The sequence below is a fragment of the Ovis aries genome, chromosome 17 (genome assembly GCF_016772045.2).
Source record: "Ovis aries strain OAR_USU_Benz2616 breed Rambouillet chromosome 17, ARS-UI_Ramb_v3.0, whole genome shotgun sequence".
NCBI classification, from domain to species: domain Eukaryota; kingdom Metazoa; phylum Chordata; class Mammalia; order Artiodactyla; family Bovidae; genus Ovis; species Ovis aries.
Window position 1 is genome coordinate 50,710,715 of NC_056070.1, and position 18,297 is coordinate 50,729,011.

Below are 18,297 nucleotides of genomic sequence, written 5' to 3' on the forward strand. Positions count from 1 at the left end.
ACAGAGAGGTTAAGTAATTCACCCAAAGTCACAGAGCAAGCAAATGGCGGAATTGGGATTTAAACCCAAGCAGGCTGACACCTCAATTCATGATCTTAATTTCAGTCATCTGTTTGAAAACAGTTTGTAAGAGCAGCCGAAGGAGAAGCAAACTACATAATCAACCAGTGAGAGATAGAAAGCTGACAGGAGGTGCCAAAGAAGTTCATCCTCTCATTCAAACACTTATTAAAAACTTTCACAAAGAAAGAGAATAAGAGTTAGGGAACCGTACAGGATGGCAAAGCTTGAAAATGAAATTCCAGCAGCTTCCTCCCTCATATCATCCTCAATGCTGTAATGAAGAGAAGTAGAATTTAGTTGCCCTTAGAAAATAATCTGAGATGACAGGCAAATTGATCAAGTAGGAAGAGGAGGCCACTCTGGAGCCTGTTTAAGTGAAGCTGGTACTAATGGTGAGGCCAGCCCCCTCTTCCCCAGCACTTTTTTCTCCTGAAATATACAGACCTTCTTTAACAGCTCAGCCCATAAATTTAAGAGAAAAACTCTTTAACTGGGCTGGGCGTGGGGTGGGGGAGTGGGTGGAAGGAGAAAAAATATCATAGGGAAATTTAAAATTCATCATAAATTCATGGTGCTTTCTAGAGAACTTGTTGCATTAGAAAGGAGCATGTCTGTGTTAAGTGCTATGGAGGCACAGACTGGGGAACAGAAGATGGCTCTCTTCTAAGATTGAAGCTCCCAGAATCTAGAGAAATGCCGTGAGTAGAGGGACTAGCATTTCCAAGTCCTTCGGGGACCATCCATCGCTGGAACCACTGGGAATGGAGCCTTGGGAAGCACTGTCAAGTCCTTGTCATCAGAAAGCAAGTACCTCTCGGTAAGAGGCTTGGGTTCTAAGAACCAGCCCCTGGCCATTCCTGTTTTTCTGTTAACTCCACTTCTTCAGGTGTCAGTTCTTTCCATAACCGTCACTCAGTCACACCCTGCCTGGCTTTCCTCAAGTGTCTGGAGATCCAGGTTGGGTGCTGATTTCTGCACACTGTTTCTGCTGGATAGGATGGACATCTGCATATCTTTCTAAACCTCCTTTCGATGTTTGGGGAATCCTCCATTTTCTGGGGGCTTAGTCACTCAGTCGTGTCCAACTCTTAATGATCCCATGGACTGTAGTCCACCAGGCTCCTCTATTCATGGAATTCTCCAGGCAAGAATACTGGAGTGGGTTGCTATGCCCTCCTCCAGGAGAACTTCCAAACCCAGGTCTCCCGCATTGCAGGCAGATTCTTTACCATCTGAGCTACCAGGGGAGCCCTGAGGCAGAAGAAAATCACTAAATATACCTTGATATTCCCCTGACATGAAATAAAATAGCAGGCAGTGATTGAAAAAAAAAACAGTTCTATATGTACATGGATACTGGGAAAGAAATTATATATATTCCTACAGGGAAAAATACACAACAAACTGATAAACAGAGCAGTTACCTTTGGGAAGGAAATTACACAAAGGGGACTTGGGGCCTATCTGTCACATTTTTTAAGCCATTTTCACAGCTTTGACACTGTTGTGCAATTGCCAAACGGCTTTCACCCAGAAAATCTGTCTCCCAGGTTCCCATCCTAGAAGGAAGAATAAAATCTCAAACACAAACACGCACACAGACACACAAACACACACACACAGTGCAATTATAAGAGATTCTGATTGTTTATACCTTCTCTCCAAATGCTTTGCTATTCCTGCTGAAACAGTCATCCCCAGCTACTAATTATCCCCCCAATATCCATTCTTTTCTTTTGCCAGAGCAACAGAACTTTTATTTTCAGCAACTTCAAAGGAAGACTGCATTCCCCAGATTCCTTCACAATTACATGTGGCCATGCAATCTCATCATAACCAACAGGATATAAGTAAAAGCATCTTGGGACTGCTTCTAGGACTCTTCTGTAAAAGACAATTGATACAAATCCTTTACCCTTTCTGTATCTGCATCCCCATCCCGGTGACTGGAATGAAGATGAGATGGCTATACCTGCAGCTGCCATTTTGGGCCATGAGGGCAAAGACCTCAACCATGAATTGGAAGAATGAGAAAGGGTCCATGAGGCTTTCACAGAACAGAGCCAACCTACAGTCCTGGGCTACCGAGCTCCAGAATCTGACTTGGGAAATAAACTCTTACTTTTTAAGCCAACACTTTTTTTTTTTTTTAACCAAGCCGCACACCTTGTGGGATCTTAGCTACCCTGCTGCTGCTGCTATCTGTGCGACCTCATAGACGGCAGCCCACCAGGCTCCCCAATCCCTGGAATTCTCCAGGCAAGAACACTGGAGTGGGCTGCCATTTCCTTCCCCAATGCATGAAAGTGAAAAGTGAAAGTGAAGTCACTCAGTCGTATCCGACTCTTAGTGACCCCATAGACTGCAGACTACCAGGCTCCTCCATCCATAGGATTTTCCAGGCTAGAGTACTGGAGTGGGGTGTCATTGCCTTCTCCTACCAGGGAGCAAACCTGGGACCTGCAGTGAAAACACCAAGTCCAGGTGTTACTGACTGCCAGGTAATTCTCATGTCACCACTATTTTAATTCTCTGTTGCTCACTGATGAGCCCATTTTCAATAAATACACCCATCACACCACAGCCCGGCTTTATTTCCTCAGTGAAACACCAAGCAGCATCCCTCCTGGGTCGCCTGAGTCCCATGCAACTTAGCCCCTAGCACCAGCAAAGCAGAGCAGCAAATTCAGGAGGTCCCAGACAAGGCAATCTCACCAGCCCCAGTGGGGACCCAGAAACCCTAAGAGAAAGAGCCAGGCTCTCTACTTAAAAATCAGCATTATTTTTTTAAGAACATCAGCACTATTGTGGCTGAAATGTCTCAAACTTTCCTGATTTCCTTCCTTGAAACTCTCCGACTCCTTTCCCACCACCCTCACCTTCATTCTTTCACTAAGGTCAGTAGTCCAGCCACACCTTTCCCACACTAATAAAATACTATAAAAGCGCATGTGTGAAGGGATGAGAGAGGGGTGAGAGGCAGCATGGTCTGCTGGTGAATATCCAAAGTACCTGGATTAAAACCCCAGCCCTGGTAGGAATGTAAATTAATTCAGCCACTATGGAGAACAGTATGGAGATTTCTTTAAAAAACTGGGAATAAAATTACCATATGACCCAGCAATCCCAACCATATTTGAAAAAGACACATGTATCCCAGGTTCATCGCAGTACTATGTACAATAGCCAGGACACGGAAGCAACCTAGGTGTCTAGCGACAGATGAATGGAAAAGTTGTGGTATATACACAATAGACTATTACACAGCCATAAAAAGGAACGAACTTGAGTCAGTTCTAGTGAGGTGGATGAACCCAGAGCCTGTTTTACTGAGTGAAGTAAGTTAGAGAAAAACAAATATCGTATACTAACACATATACACGGAATCTAGCAAAATGGTACTGATTAACCTATTTGCAAGGCAGGAATAGAGTCGGGGGCTTCCTTGGTGGTTTATCAGTAAAGAATTCACCTGCAATGCAGGACACGTGGGTTTGATCCTTGGGCCGGGAAGATCCACTAGAGAAGGAAACGGCAACCCACTCCAGTATCCTTGCCTGGGAAATCCCATGGGCAGAAGAGGCTGATGGGCTACAGTCCATGGGGTCACAAGAGTCAGCCGTGACTTAGTAACTAAACAACAACAACAAACAAAGGCTCAGACGAGAGAACAGACTTATGGATACAGCAGGGACAGGAGAGGGCGGGACCAATTGAGAGTAGCATTAAAATATATATACAACCATATGTAAAACAGATAGCCAGTGGAATTTGCTATGTGATTCAAGGGACTCAAACAGGGGCTATGTGACAGCCTAGAGGGGTGGGATGGGGTAGAAAGTCGGAAGGAGGTTCAAGAGGGAGGGGACGTATGTATACCTATGGCATATTCATATTGATGTATGGCAGAAACCAACACAATATTGTAAAGCAATTATCTTTCAATTAAAAATAATTTTTAAATGGATATAATAATAATATCCACACATCTCCCAGGCTTGTTGCGAATATGAGTTGATATATGCAGATATATTAGAACTATGACTGCCACATAGAAAGCACCATCTAAATATACCTATTTTATACACATAGGAGGCGTTGGGTGAGTTGTTTTTATTAAAATGGCATGCACAGGCTAAGTTACCCTGCTGTTCACTTTTCTCCTTGACAATAAGCCCTGGTCATCCCTCCAGGACAAGGGAGGTCCAATCCATTCTTTTTAATAGCTACATAGTGGTCCAAGCACGTAAATACCACTATTTAGTCCAGAATTACTTTATTGATGAACAATCAAGGTGTTTTTTTTTCTCTTTTTCACCATTACAGACAACGTTGCTATAAATATCCATGAGCATACAATCTTACCAATGGTGCTTTTATTTCTAGAAAGCATAGGTTTCCCAGCAGTGAGATTGCTGGGTCAAAGATCAAATTCTCTTTTCATATATATTAGCAGGTTACATTCCAAATAGTCTGTGTTTTCAACCAAAGCAACTAAGATATGTGTGAGATCACTGGACTGGGGTTTCAGAGGTCACATGCACAAAACAGAAGCCCCAGGAGATTCAGGAGCAGCCAGAGGAGAGCCCACAAAGGGCAGGAGAGGGAAGTATTGGCTCCTTGAGGGAAGAGCACCAGAGGTATCCATCCAGACATGAGCGCTCTCCTGACCTGGGGCGGGACCCGGGGGGTGCGGGGGTGGGGGCGGTGGAGGCGTGGCCGGGGGTGGGGAGGGAATGTCCCCCTCACTTGGTAGCCTATCAGAATAAATTTTCTTCCTTCTGGTGGAAGCACCAGATTTTCTTTGGGGAAACAATTCCCTGCCTACCTCTCTGGCAAGTTCCTTCCAATTCTGGCTCCTGAGATGAGCTTCTGACTTAAGCGTGGCTGATCAGATGAAGGATTCCATCCCCACAGCCACAGTTCCTGGTTGAGAGGTCAGCACACAACCCATGTTAGTTCAGTAAAAGTCAGTCCTGAGATTCTTGCTGGGACAATTAAGAAAGAGACATTTGGCTTTTGCTGGTTGGAAGAAAGCCAATAGTCAGTCAGCTTTGCCATCAAAGAATTAGATGAACACAGGGAAAAAGAGAACCAAGAGACAGAGGGAGAGCATAAGCTCTCATTAGGAGAGTGTTAAGCCCCTGGATCTAGCCATGCCTGAAGCTGTTTCCTCCTCAAGCTTCCCACCTTCAGGAACTAGTACAAAAATTCCCAATTTTGGACTTTGCAACTATGATAATCCAGATTTAATACACTGGCATACTCTTGCATTTGACACATCATCTCCATGAGTGCACCTAAAATCTTAAATTTGGAAACTTAAAATATCACAGACCTCGGTGTCACAGATAAAAGAGAAAAGGCCATGTTAATCTTTAAAACAATCAAATATGAAAAAACACAAGGTCATAAAAGAGATCCATTGATCAGTCATTCTGAGTATAAAATAACTAACCAGTAGGTTCCTTTAATACTAGCTCCCTCCAGCAGCATCCCTACAAGGGGTCTTCTGAGCCGTGAGCCATCAAGCTTTGCCTGCAGGGTAAAAAATATCTCCCACACACATGTGCTACTATTTTTAAAATGTTACATAAATGCTACTGTAATTACCAAAACCTAGTCGTTCAAAAGCATTACTGAATTGATGGCAACTTTCAATCAATATGTTTTTCTTTTTTAAGCAAGAGATACCAAACCCACAATTCTTCTTATTCAAACAAGCTGGATAATCTTTTAGACATTAAAAGGGGATACTTGTTTTGACCATAGGGTGCTATAAACACCCATTTACAGAGCATTCCCTACTTGAACATTTAAGGCAAACTTTGTCTTTGAAAGGGCCAGATAGTAGGCAATTTATTTAGGCTCTGCAAGCCATATGATCTCTGTCACAACTACTGAACCCTGCCCTTGTTGTGAGAAAGCAACCATAGATAGTAAGTAAACAAACAGGTTTGGTGCAATAAAACTTTATTTACACAATAAACAGGTGAGGGCCGGATTTGGTCTATGGACCCTACCCTGGTGATGCCCAGTTTAATGGGTACAGAAAATAACAAGCAATGAGACAGGAGCCAAGGCCAGCACAGGGTTAGATGGAATTTACAAATCTCTCAACTGTTGTGAAATTGGATGAAGAAAATAAAATTTGATTGACACAAAACTTTTCAGCTACACATCTACTAAATAAAGCAAGTATACCTGCAGTGGCACACTAACAATAATAAACTGTGCCAATCACATCAGGAACACAGGAGAAACGTTTTTCTTAGAATATCAGTGGTTCCAGCAAGAAAAATGAACCCCACGCTAAAGCTGATAGGTTCACAGCTCAAATCTAACCTCCACCTCCAATTTCTAGGGGCAAATAGTACATCTGAACACTGGTTTCCTCAACTGTCCTACCAACATCATTAAAACAAAAAAAATCATTAATACCTGCCCCCAGCTATTGAGCACTTAGCATGTGCTGGGCACTTGCTAAGAAGCATTTGCATCTATCATCTCATAGGATCTTCTTAACTTTATCCTCGTTAATGATGTGTCTTTATGTCTGTCTGACAGACGCGGAAACACAGGCTCATCCATCCCAACCTTCTCCCCAGGGCCGTCGGGAAGAACGCATAAAAGACAAAAACCCAACCTACAGATAGATGTTAAGTTCGGTTTGTTAAGTCCACCGTTAGCATACATTGATTTGAGGAACTTCTCTGGTGGCCTAGTGGTTAAGAATCCACCTGCCAATGCAGGGGGGCACTGGTTCGATCCCTGGTCCAGGAAGATCACACAGGCCATGGAGCAACTAAGCCCGTGTGCCTCAGCTACGGAAGTCATCGTGCCCTGGAGCCTGTGCTCCACAAGAGAAGCCACCAAAAGGAGAAGCCTGCACACCGCAACTGGAGAAAGCGCATGCACAGCAACGAAGATCCAGTGCAGCCATAAATAAATATTTGTATATATATATATGTATATATTGATTTGGCCACTATTCTAAGTACAACAGTAGGTATATAATTAGTTCCCAATAAATATTTATTGAATGAGTCTATCAATCAGCATATCCCATAGGGCAAGTTTCAAACTACACCCCAAATCTCACCACTTCTCACCTCCTCTCTAGCTACCACTTAGATCCAAGCCACCAACACCTCTGGACTATTACAATAGCCCCTCGGGGCTCTCCCTGCTTCTGGTTCCTATGACTCAAAGCACCGTCTCCTCTGCTCAAACCTGCCAGTAATTCCAGACTCACGCATTCGAGGCAAAAGCCACAGTCCTTACCAGGTTCTGGTCCCTATAATCTCATCTACTACTCAGCCCAGCCTCAGTGGCCTCCTTTCTGTCCTTGAACCTGCCAGGCACCTTCCCACCTCAGGGCCTTTGCACCGGCTGTTCCCTCTGCCTGGAACACTTGGCTGCCTCACCTCCTTAGGTCTTTACTCACAGTCACCTTCCTAATCCTGCTATTTAAAATTGCAAAACATCTCTCCCCAGCGCCCCCTTCCCACTCCCTCACTTCATGTTTCTCCAAAACCATTAACAACCATTTAATAAACAGCATATCTTATTTAGCTATTTCAGTGTCTATTTCCCTGTGCCTTAATGCTAACCCCATGAGGACAGGGACCTTTGCCTGCCTTGTAGCTGCCGTATCACCAGCTCCAAGTATAAGGCCTATCACAGCGCAGGTGCACAGGAAAACATGTGTCAATGAACAAAGGCAGAATGGAGGAAGGAAGAGAATCGGGGTGAGGTTTTGAAGATCAGCACAGGGGACACAGGTCCATTTTACAGATGGGGAAACTAAGACTCAGAGAGGTCAAGGAGCCAGACCAGTGATCCCAGATCTTCCAATTTCTTGAGAGAAACCGGAAACCTGGATATTGACATCTTCCACTTTTTAAATACCAGTAACGAACAAGAGAAGCCTGCAGACCAGATATGGCCCAGAGGCAGCCAGCGGCTCTCCACTGGCCTGGAAAAGTTCCACTGCAATGTCACCCTAAAAACAACTTTTTTTGGGAAAACAACATTTTTCATCTACACCGTGCCCCTCCCCTTCCACTCCCTCCTGCACAGTCTTTGGAACAGACTCAGGGAGAACAGAGTCCCCTCCCACCTGGCCACCCCTTCCACCCCTTTGCCAAAGCATCCTCACCACTCTGCCCAGGTGCCCCCGTCCCCGCCCACCTGGCCCCCTCAGCTCACCCAGGAGAGCCTGCAGTGGCAGATGGCACAATTACAGAGAGAAACATAGCAAACCAAGGATATAAATCCATCCACAGTGCACAGCACGGAGAGAACCAAGCAAACAAAGGGAGCCACGGGTTCCGAGAGCCTGGAGAGCAGGCAGGGCCCCTCCACCACTCCAGAGTTCTGGAAAGAAAGCCAGGACCCTCCGCCAGCCGCATAGAGTGAGCCCCGCGAGCTTCAGGATGCAGCCACAGCAGTATTTTTATGTGTCCATTTGCTCCAGTGCATTAAGAGCCCTGGTGGGAGGCATTCCAAGCACAAGCAGACATTAGAGATGCAGTATTTTCTGAGTCACCCTTCCTAGGCACTGAATCCTGGGCTCCGAAGCGCAGCCATGATGAGTGAGGTCCCCCAACAGATTAATTTAGGTTAACACCGCAAAATAGCCGGGACTCAGAAGCGCTGGGCAATTCTAGAATCTCCATCACCTTCAGTAATAAAATAGAGCAAATCCAATTGGACTCTATTGATTTTTTTAAATGTAACTATTTTGGGGCCAAAACATAAGGAGAGGGTATTGATCACTTCAGGAGTCAGGTGTCAGGGAGGGGAGTTCTGTGCACCCCAACTGTGGCCCCAAGGCAGGCTGAGAAAGAGAAGATGACAGAATTCAACTCCAAAGATCCTGGGCCTCTTTCCCACCTTCCCTTGGCAGAGTGAGTATCAGGGGTCCCTCCTGCCCTGAGTTGCCGGGAAGATGCCAAACAAACACCTGGATGGAGAATAAAAGTGATGAGTGGCCCTGCTTTATTTCTCCCAGTGGGGCTATCACCACCTGACATTAAATTATGTATCTGTCCATTGTTTTATTATTGTCTCACTCTGCCTGAATGGTGGCTCCTCAGAGTGGGGGGCGGGGGTGTCTTTTCTGCTCCCTGCTGTGTCCCCAGTGCTGAGCACCGATTAATGTCTGTTGAATGAATGATTGAGCTCAAGTGGCCAATGACCTTCTTGATCACTTGATGCAGGCCAGGCTCCGCACAAAGAACCTTTCAGAGAGTCGAATTCCTCCTGCCTCTGCCTCCAGGTTGGCTCATTCCAATCTGTTACGTCTCAGATAAGAAAAATGCCACCTTCTCCAAGAAGTCTTGCAGGACCACCCATACTCTCCACATTGCATTGCTTTGTACTGAATACAAGGAGCATAAATTACTGTCCGAGACGCTCCTGGTTATGGACTTGCTGGCTTCTTTTCCCTTGCTCAGTCACACCACACCTGCCCTAGAATGTAAGCCCCCGAGGTCACAGGCACCTAAGCCTGAAGGTGGGGAGACTGAGGCAAAACTCCAAGCCATGGAGGTACCTTAGGGAGAGGGGAGACGGGAGCCAGGCACTTTGGGGAGGAGACCCCACCCTACCACTCATGGGCTGTGTGGTCCTCAGTGAGTCCCTGAGTTCCTCTGAGTCTCGGTGCCCCTTCCCCATCTGGGAATACATCTGAACCCTGGGGGGAGGCCCAAGAATCCAGCGAAACGTGGAGTGAGAAACCACTTGGTAGGCAGCCTTATCCTTCTCTTCACAGGTTTGACTATTGCAGCAAAGAGCCCATCAGTCCCTCCCTTCCTGCCTCTCTTCCCCCCACCCCTGAAGGACACCCCTCCATCAGTCTCCCTGTTAGTGTCTCCCAACCTTGTGCCAAGATCAGCAGAGAGTTCAAGGCCTGCTGCAGTCTGAACGGTTGTGCCCCTCCAGACTTCATATGTGGAAACGTAACCCCCGACATGATGACGGTGGGAGGGGAGTCTTTGGTGAATGAGGTCATGAGGATGAAGTCTCATGATGGGATTAGTGCCTTTATAAGAGACCCCAGGGACTTCCCTAGTAGTCCAAGGGTTGAGAATCCACCTTCCAATGCAGGGGGTAGGGGTTCGATCCCTGGTTGGGGAACTAAGATCCCATATGCCATGGGGCAACCAAGTCTTCGCGCCACAATTAGAAAGCCGGCATGCCACGACTACTGAGTTCGTGGGTTGTGGAGGCTCCACAACAGGAGAACCCTGCACACTGCAACAAAGAGCCCAAATATTGCAACTAAGACCCAATACAGCAAAAGAAAAAAAACAACATATATTTTTAAAAGAGAGAGACCTCAGAGAGCTCCCTCGCCCCTTCTACCAAGTGATGATACAGTGAGAAGACGGGTATCTATGAGCCAGGAAGAGGGTTCTCATCAGACTGTAACTATTCTGGTGCCGTGACCTTGGACTTCCCAACCTCCAGAACTGTCAAGAATAAATAAATGTCTGTTGGTTATAACCTACCCAGGGAGTGGTTCTTTGTTATCACAGCCAGGGGGGACTAAGACAGGGCTTATTCTACAGATGGGGAAACTGAGTCTTGGAGAGGTCAGGGGGCTAGAAGGGGCTAGATTCAGATCTCCCAATTTCTTGAAAGAAGCCAGAAACCTGGATGGAGATACGGACATCTCCCACTTTTTATGTTGGCAACTAAGAAGAGATGCCCGCAGGCCAGACGTGGCCCAAAGGCAGCCTGAAGCCTTCCACATGGACTCAGTTTACCGAAACACCAAGTCCTAGATGGACCTAGAGATGGTCATACTAAGTGGAGTAAACCAGACAGAGAAACACAGAAATCACATAATATAGCTTACTTGTGGGATCTAAAAAGATGACAGAAATGAACTACCTTACAAAACAGAAATAGACCTATAGACTTAGAAAACAAACTTTATGGTTACCAAAGGTGAAAGGATGAAGGATAAATTAAGAGTATGAAATTAACATATGCATACTACTGTATATAAAATAGATAACCAACAAGGACCTACAGGTTCTTGTATAGCACAGGGAACAATACTTAATATTTTTTTAATAACCTATAAGGGGAAGAATCTGAAAAAGTATACATATGTATAACTAAATCACTGTGTTATACACCTAAAACCAACACAACATTGTAAATCAACTATACTTCAGTAATTTTTTTAATTTTAATAAAATATATACTGCTAAATTATAAGATGCAAAACTACTTTAAAAGGGAGTTTAAAAGCAGAAAGGAATGACAGAGGATGAGATGTGTGGATGGCATCACCGACTCACTGGACATGAGTTTGGGCAAGCCCTGGGAGATGGTGAAGGACAGGGAAACCCAGAGGGCTGCAGTTCATGGGGTCACAAAGAGTTGGATACAACTGAGCAACTGAACAACAACAACAGTTTACAAATAAACATTCTAGAAATGCTAGAAAATATCAAGTATTTTCAAAACAGTATTTGGGACTAAAAAAATGTGCCACACCCTGCCTTGCCAATATACCCCCCCCCCCCAGCTCCGAAGCAAAGGAGCTATCTTTACAGGCACCAGAATTCCCAAAAATGGGTTTCTCAAAAAAAGACTAAGCTCTGTTTCCAACTCAAAATACATCCCTGAATCCCCTGGGCCTAAATTAGTCTCAAAATCCAATAAATTGCCCACAAAACTCAGTGTTTGGAAACACGGAGAAGGCAGTGGCTAAGAGCACTGACTCTGAGACAGATACACTGTGCTTTTACAGCCATGGCCCATCTTTTGTGGCCGTATGACCTTGACAGGCCAAGGCACCTCTCTGGGCCTCAGTTTCCTCATCTGTAAAGTGGGGCAAGCACAAGTCCCGAGCCCATGGGGGCCATTGAGGACTCGATGAAGTAAAATCAGCAGAGGTCTTAGGATGCACAGTAAGTATAGATCGGGGCTAGTTGCAGTGTTTCTGATTCTCAGCGACGCTGAACTAGAAGAACCAGGGCAGGAGACAAAATGAAAAGGTCGGGGGGGGTGTCTGTCTGCCAAAGTCTCACCCTTTAATGTAACTGTCTAATCCCTTGAAGGCACAGAACTCAAAGGATTCCTAGGTGCCTGCAGAGTTGATGCCAATCTGTTTGATTTCTATGGCTGGAAACCTTAGCTTGAATTAATAGGTGTATTTGTTGCAGAGAGAGAGCACAAAAAAAGTGAAATAACCACCCACCACCTTGGAATGTGGGTCTAGTTTGTCCACACAGTTCTGTGCAAGGTTGTGGAGGCAAATCTGGCTGTGTGAGGAGGTGGATAAAGCACAAACCAGTGCCTGGGCTGGAATGCTGACCCTGCGTGACCTCAGGCAAGTTACTTAGCATCTCTGGACCTCAATATATCCCCATCTGTAAACTATGAATAATGAGGGTGTTCATTTAGCTTGTATTACAGTTTTTGATCCCGTTAAATGAGGAAAAGTCTGAGATGGTCCCTGGAACACAGGGAGCAACTTCAGAAGCATGTGAATCCATCATCACCCCATCATTCCATCACCATCATCATCACCACCACCATCACCATCGCCATCACCATCATCATTACCATCATTATCATCCCATCACCATCATCACCAACGTCATCATCACCATCACCACCATCATCATCATCCCACCACCATCACCATCATCACCAACATCATCACCATCACCGTCGTCATTACCATCATTATCATCCCATCACTATCACCACCATCACTGTCATCATCACCATCATCACCAATGTCATCATCACCATCACCACCATCATCATCCCATCACACCATTACCATCACCGTCACCATCACTGTCACCATCATCACCAACATCATCACCATCACCATCATCATCACCATCATCATCATCTTATCACCATCATCCCATCATCCCACCACCATTACCATCATCACCAACATCATCACCATCACCATCACCATCACCATCATTACCATCCCATCACCATCATCACCATCACTTTCATCATCATCCCATCACCATCATCACCATCACTTTCATCATCATCCCATCACCATCATCACCATCATCCCACCACCATTACCATCATCACCAACATCATCACCATCACCATCACCATTACCATCATTACCATCCCATCACCATCATCACCATCACTTTCATCATCATCCCATCACCATCATCACCATCATCCCACCACCATCACCATCATCACCAACATCATCACCATCACCATCATCATCACCATCATCATCACCATCACCATCATCCCACCACCATTACCATCATCATCACCAACATCATCACCATCACCATCATCATCACCACCATCATCATCTCATCACCATCATCACCATCACTTTCATCATCATCCCATCGCCATCATTACCATCACCATCATCACCAACATCATCACCAACATCACCATCATCCCATCATCCCACCACCATCACCAACATCATACCAACATCATCACCACCACCACCACCATCGTCATTGTCCTTGTGATGATTTGCTGCCCGCCTTTTGAGTTGACATTTGCTATTTTGGCCACCCCCAGCAGCTGTCATTCTCATGACCTTGGGCTCCTTAAATGGAGTCACAATCCTCTGAAGGACCAGAAAGTAGAACTCCTTGACCAGAAAGGCTCCTCTGTGTACAGTGGAAAAGTCCTGGGCAAGGAGTTTAAAAAAAAAGAGAGAGAGAGAGAAATTACAGGAACCATGAGCCCTGATCTGTCACCAATTCACTGTGTGACCCTGAGCAAGTCACTTTCCATGCCTGAGTCTCCTTTGCCATTTGCAGAGAGGGTTGTTGGAGGAGATGCTCCGGAACACTTCTTGCTCTCCAAGTCCAACCATTCACTCTGGAAAGACTTGGTGGGACCACTACCACCCCATGTTGCTGCCTCAGGTGCCAGGGTGCCTCCATCTCCATATGGTGATGGGAGGTGATTCATCTGCTGAATCCCATAGCTTCAAAGGGAAATGCACTCTCTCCATCCTCATTCAATTTTAGAGCCAGGAGAAAAAAAATAAAAAGGAGGTGCCCAGCCACATACAATGGGGGGTGGGGGAGAGTCCGCGTACATCCAGGCACAAGGCCCCTGCAAGAGCTCTGCTCCCAGAGACCACCCTCTCAGATTTCACGTCAACAAATGAGGGGTTTCTTGTGCTCCTTTGGACCATGGCAACCACTTCCCTCATTGTTGGCTTCAAGCATCGCAGCTCATGCAGAAGCCTCATGCCTCCCAAGTTCCCTGCATCCGGTGGCAGGCGGGGGTAAGGAAGGCAGAATGAAATGATTTACTCTGGGAACCTCCACGGTACAGCCACTAAATCACTGGAGTAGGGGGGAGCGACAGCACTGGCATACCACTCGCCGTCATCCCCAAGGCCACCTCTCCAAAGAGCAACACCACACACAGGCAACCCCACCAAATCACTATTGTAATGAGAAAGAAATATACCACATGCCACGCCAAGGTGCCAGGCACGGCTAAGAGCATCTCTGCCTTGAAGCCAAAGTCTCCCCCGCCCACCCTCCCATCAGACTAGCAGGCTCTGCCACTCACAAGGACCCTCTGTCGGGGGTTCCCCACCCACCCTGATTTTATTAGACCCCGAGCACAATGGGTCAATGGAGCAAGGCACGTCCATTTTCCCCAGCAGGCACTGGAACAGCGCCGCTAATTTGCAAAGCCACAGCGTGCACAAAAGTGGCTTGAATAATGGGGGCCCCCTAGTCGCTAAGCCGGGGGATTTGTGCTGACTCTTACCAAGTACAGTTCCATATGTTTAAGCATTTGCAAGGCTCAAAGAAGTACACCCACCACACTCTTTACCATGGCAGCGACCCACGCAGGCGGGGGGAGGGGGGCACAAAGCAGACAGCCCCTGTGTGTGATGGGGGAAGAGAGTGTGTCCTTCCTCGCCTCTGAACTCTTCCAGCCCCTCTCCTGGAGCCTCAGTCAAATGTGGTCAGGAAATCACGCCAGAAATTAACCAGAAAATCCAACCAGCTCTGAAGGATGCTCTAGCTAATTCCTCCGAACCTTTCAACCAAAGGTAGGCAGCTAAGTATCTTTCAGGAATTTCAACCTTGTTTCTTTTTTTTTTTCCTCCCAGCTCTCCTAACTGGTGCTAAATATAGAGTTATCAACTGTTGTCTCTTTATGTCCCTGGTGGGGATCAGAGAAAGGCTTATGTGTGCTTGCAAGGACCTGGTGGCAGCAGTGGGGTTTCTGCCGTAGCAGCACCTGTCAGAATGAGCTGCCCAGCTGAGACCTGGGGGCAGACTCGGAACCGGGCCAGCACCAGGTTTCAGGGATGGTATACCTTCCCAGTCAGGACGGGGCCCTCCAGAGACAGGCACCAGCTCTTCTGTTGCTAGCGGAGGGGGAAGCCGAGGTTCACCATGTTCCCTTCCAAAGCATTAGGCAGGCAGCCTCTCTGGGAGATTTCTTGTCTTCACTTAGCAGCACATCCAGGCAAACTCTGACCACCCCCACCCCTCCACCCCGTTCAGAAACAAAATTGAGACAAAAACTGCAATTTTCAAGTCCGAGGGGACTGTGCGCTTTGGAGAACAGGCTCCAGGGCTTCGGCTAAGAGGAAACTCTCAGCCCCAGGAAACAGCCCCTCCTTTGGTGCCACAGAAGACCGCGGAGAGCTGAACAGCGATCAGAGCTGCTTATTAGCCAAGTAGATTGAAGATTCATCCACAGTTAAGCCCAACACGGCTCTCTAAATCGAGCCAAAGCTGAACGCCGATGGATATCTCTGACAGAAGGCTTTCTCCGAGTGGAAGGTTTTATTTAATATTTTCGGTCACTTAAGGGCATCTCGAAGCAAGACAATATTTACTTTTTCCATGCAAATACATCACACATTAAGTTGGCAAACAACGTTGGCTCCTGACTGCAACCCTCCAAGACAGTTGAAGCTGAAAAGTTACACTTGTATTTTTCTGCTGCGTTCTGGGTGGCTGTGTGGTTTGTTTATCAACAAGATGAGAAGAAATTGTCTCAAGCGAAAGCTACCTGCTCTCAAATCACGGATCCTGATGTTAAAAGGTTTGGAGAACCAAGCTCTCCAAATGTATATGAATGCTGTTGGTGACTGCTCCCCGTTCCTCTAAGCCTTTACATATTCTTCGCTGCCTGGGTTGGGAGGAGGGGAGGAACTGGCATTTTAGGATAAACGTCCTCGGGAACCAACGTGTAACCACACCAAGGTGGTAGAAAGCTTTTCAAACTCCAGCGATGACCCAAAATACCTGACTATCCTGCCTTTCCCCACTCGCTAGGTTTTGGCAACAGCTGCGCCGAAGCCAGCGGGGAGCCCAGCTCCATGGTACCCAAGCAATGGCTCTAGGCATCACTACGTTCCAGGCGCCTCTGCGCGCCCGGAACTGCCTGTCCGCCTTGGGGTCAGGGCGCTGGGGCAGCCCGCGTTTCCAGGAGGCTAACAGTGGGCTGCGCCGTAGCCAAGGGAAGGCCACCTGAGGAAGGGGCACCTTCGGCGGGGATGTAAAAGCAGGAGGGTGCCGCGGGGCTTGGGGAGGGACTGCGCACCAGCCAGACAGCTCCGACCGAGGCGACCTCAAGGTGGGGCCCCGCAGGTGTCCTGGGGGAGCCGGCGGTGCGTCCGCGGGCATCAGGAAATGGAGAGAAGGGGCCCAACGACTCTGCCACAGCAAAACCGTTGCGGGAACCGGGTCCTGGAGGGGATGTTGCCCCAAGGCAAGGCAAAGAGGCGATTCGATTCCTGGAGGCGCGCCCCCACCCGCCTTGTGAGGCTGAGCGCACCCGGTCTGTTGCCTCTTGCGCGCTGAAAGGATACGCAGGAAAGCTGGGGGTTTGGGGAGGAAGGCGGGCAAGCTCTCGCGCTGGGCGAAGGGGTACGTGCTGGGGACCCCTGGGTTCCCAGAGTATCCTTAGATCTGTCCAAGTTCGGGAGACGCAAGCTGCCGGGGACTTGAGAAGGAGGTGGCTGCCCCGTGCGGGAGCCAACTTTGTGCGCTGCGGCCGAGGTCGGGGATGGGGACTGGGAACGCGTTACCTGGGCAGCGGAGGGCCATCAACGCCAGCAGAAGCCCGAGCGGCGGCGCCCGGACCGGGGGCGGCATGGTCCTCGGCGCGCGGTGGGCCCGGCCCGCGGCTCCCGGGAGCGGCCCCCGCGGCTACGCTGGGGCGCCGGGCATGGCTAGCTCCCAAGGCGCCGCTCTTCCCCAGACGCAGGCGGCCGACGCTGGCGGCGCTTCCCTGGCTGCGCCTCAGTGCGCTCTCCGGGCTCAGCTGTGCGCGGCCGGGGAGCAGCGGGCCGCGGGGGCTCAGCGCCCGGCGCCCTGGCCCGCCGCCCCGCACTTGGCCCGAGTTGCGCAGCCCCCGCCGCCGCCGCCGCGACTCCCGCGCCCCGGCGCCCGTCCCATTCCGGTCGCGCCGCCGCCGCCGCCGCCACCGCCGCCTCTGCCCGCGCCAGCTGCCGGCCGCCCCTCGAGCCAGCGAGAGAGTGAGCGAGCGCGCGAGAGCCGGGGAGGAGGGAGGCGAGGCGGGAGGAGGGAGGGGCCGGGGCGGCCGGGGGAGGGGCCCGCCGCCGGGAGACCGGGCACCAGGCGGCCGCCCGGCGATAGGCGGCGGGACGTGCCACTCCCCGGCGTCCCGGGGGGAGGGCGCCCGGCCGCAGAAGGCCTGGGAAGCCCCGCGGGGGTGGTCAGGGCGTTGGCGGGGACAGGGACCGCCGGAGGGATGACCTACTGGGCAAAGTGCGGACAGATCCGGGCGCATTCGGGGCGTAGTGGCGAGAGTTCCCAAGGTCGTGGGACGAGGGAGATGGGGAGGGTCCTAGGAACCGGGCAGCGAGTCTGGGGGGAGGCGTCTGCGGAGGACAGGGACTGCGGGACTGCGCAGACCAGAGGTCCTGGCATAGGTCTGGCACAGCTTGGGGGGTTGGGGGGGGAGGGCTGTGGGGGAGGGGAAGGCAGGGGAGGCCTCGGGAGTTGGGGGCTACCTGAGGAGTTTCTTTAGCGCACTAGGATAGGGGCGTGGACGCGCTGGCTGGGCGCGGTCAGGGGTCCTGAGAGATCGAAGGCGCCTTAGGGATGGCTACCCACGCTTAATTAGAAGCGCAGACCCTTGGGGGACCCTTCTTTACCCGAGCTAGAGGGCTCGCCTGCCCATTTCTCGCAGGCCCTAAGAGCGCGCGGAGGGAGGGGGCGCGGGCCAGAGAGGTCC

At 49.0% G+C, this 18,297-nt stretch overlaps 1 protein-coding gene across 1 annotated transcript in view; it reads right to left on the bottom strand.

The window, feature by feature from the left end:
* TMEM132B (transmembrane protein 132B) overlaps positions 1 to 17,228 on the bottom strand; it is a 403,125-nt gene extending 385,897 nt beyond the window's left edge. Inside the window, 1 exon segment of the mRNA XM_027980250.3 lies at positions 17,126 to 17,228. Coding sequence (XP_027836051.2) covers positions 17,126 to 17,192 — 67 coding nt within the window. The 5' untranslated portion in view covers positions 17,193 to 17,228.
* Between the last annotated feature and the right edge of the window lie 1,069 nt (positions 17,229 to 18,297).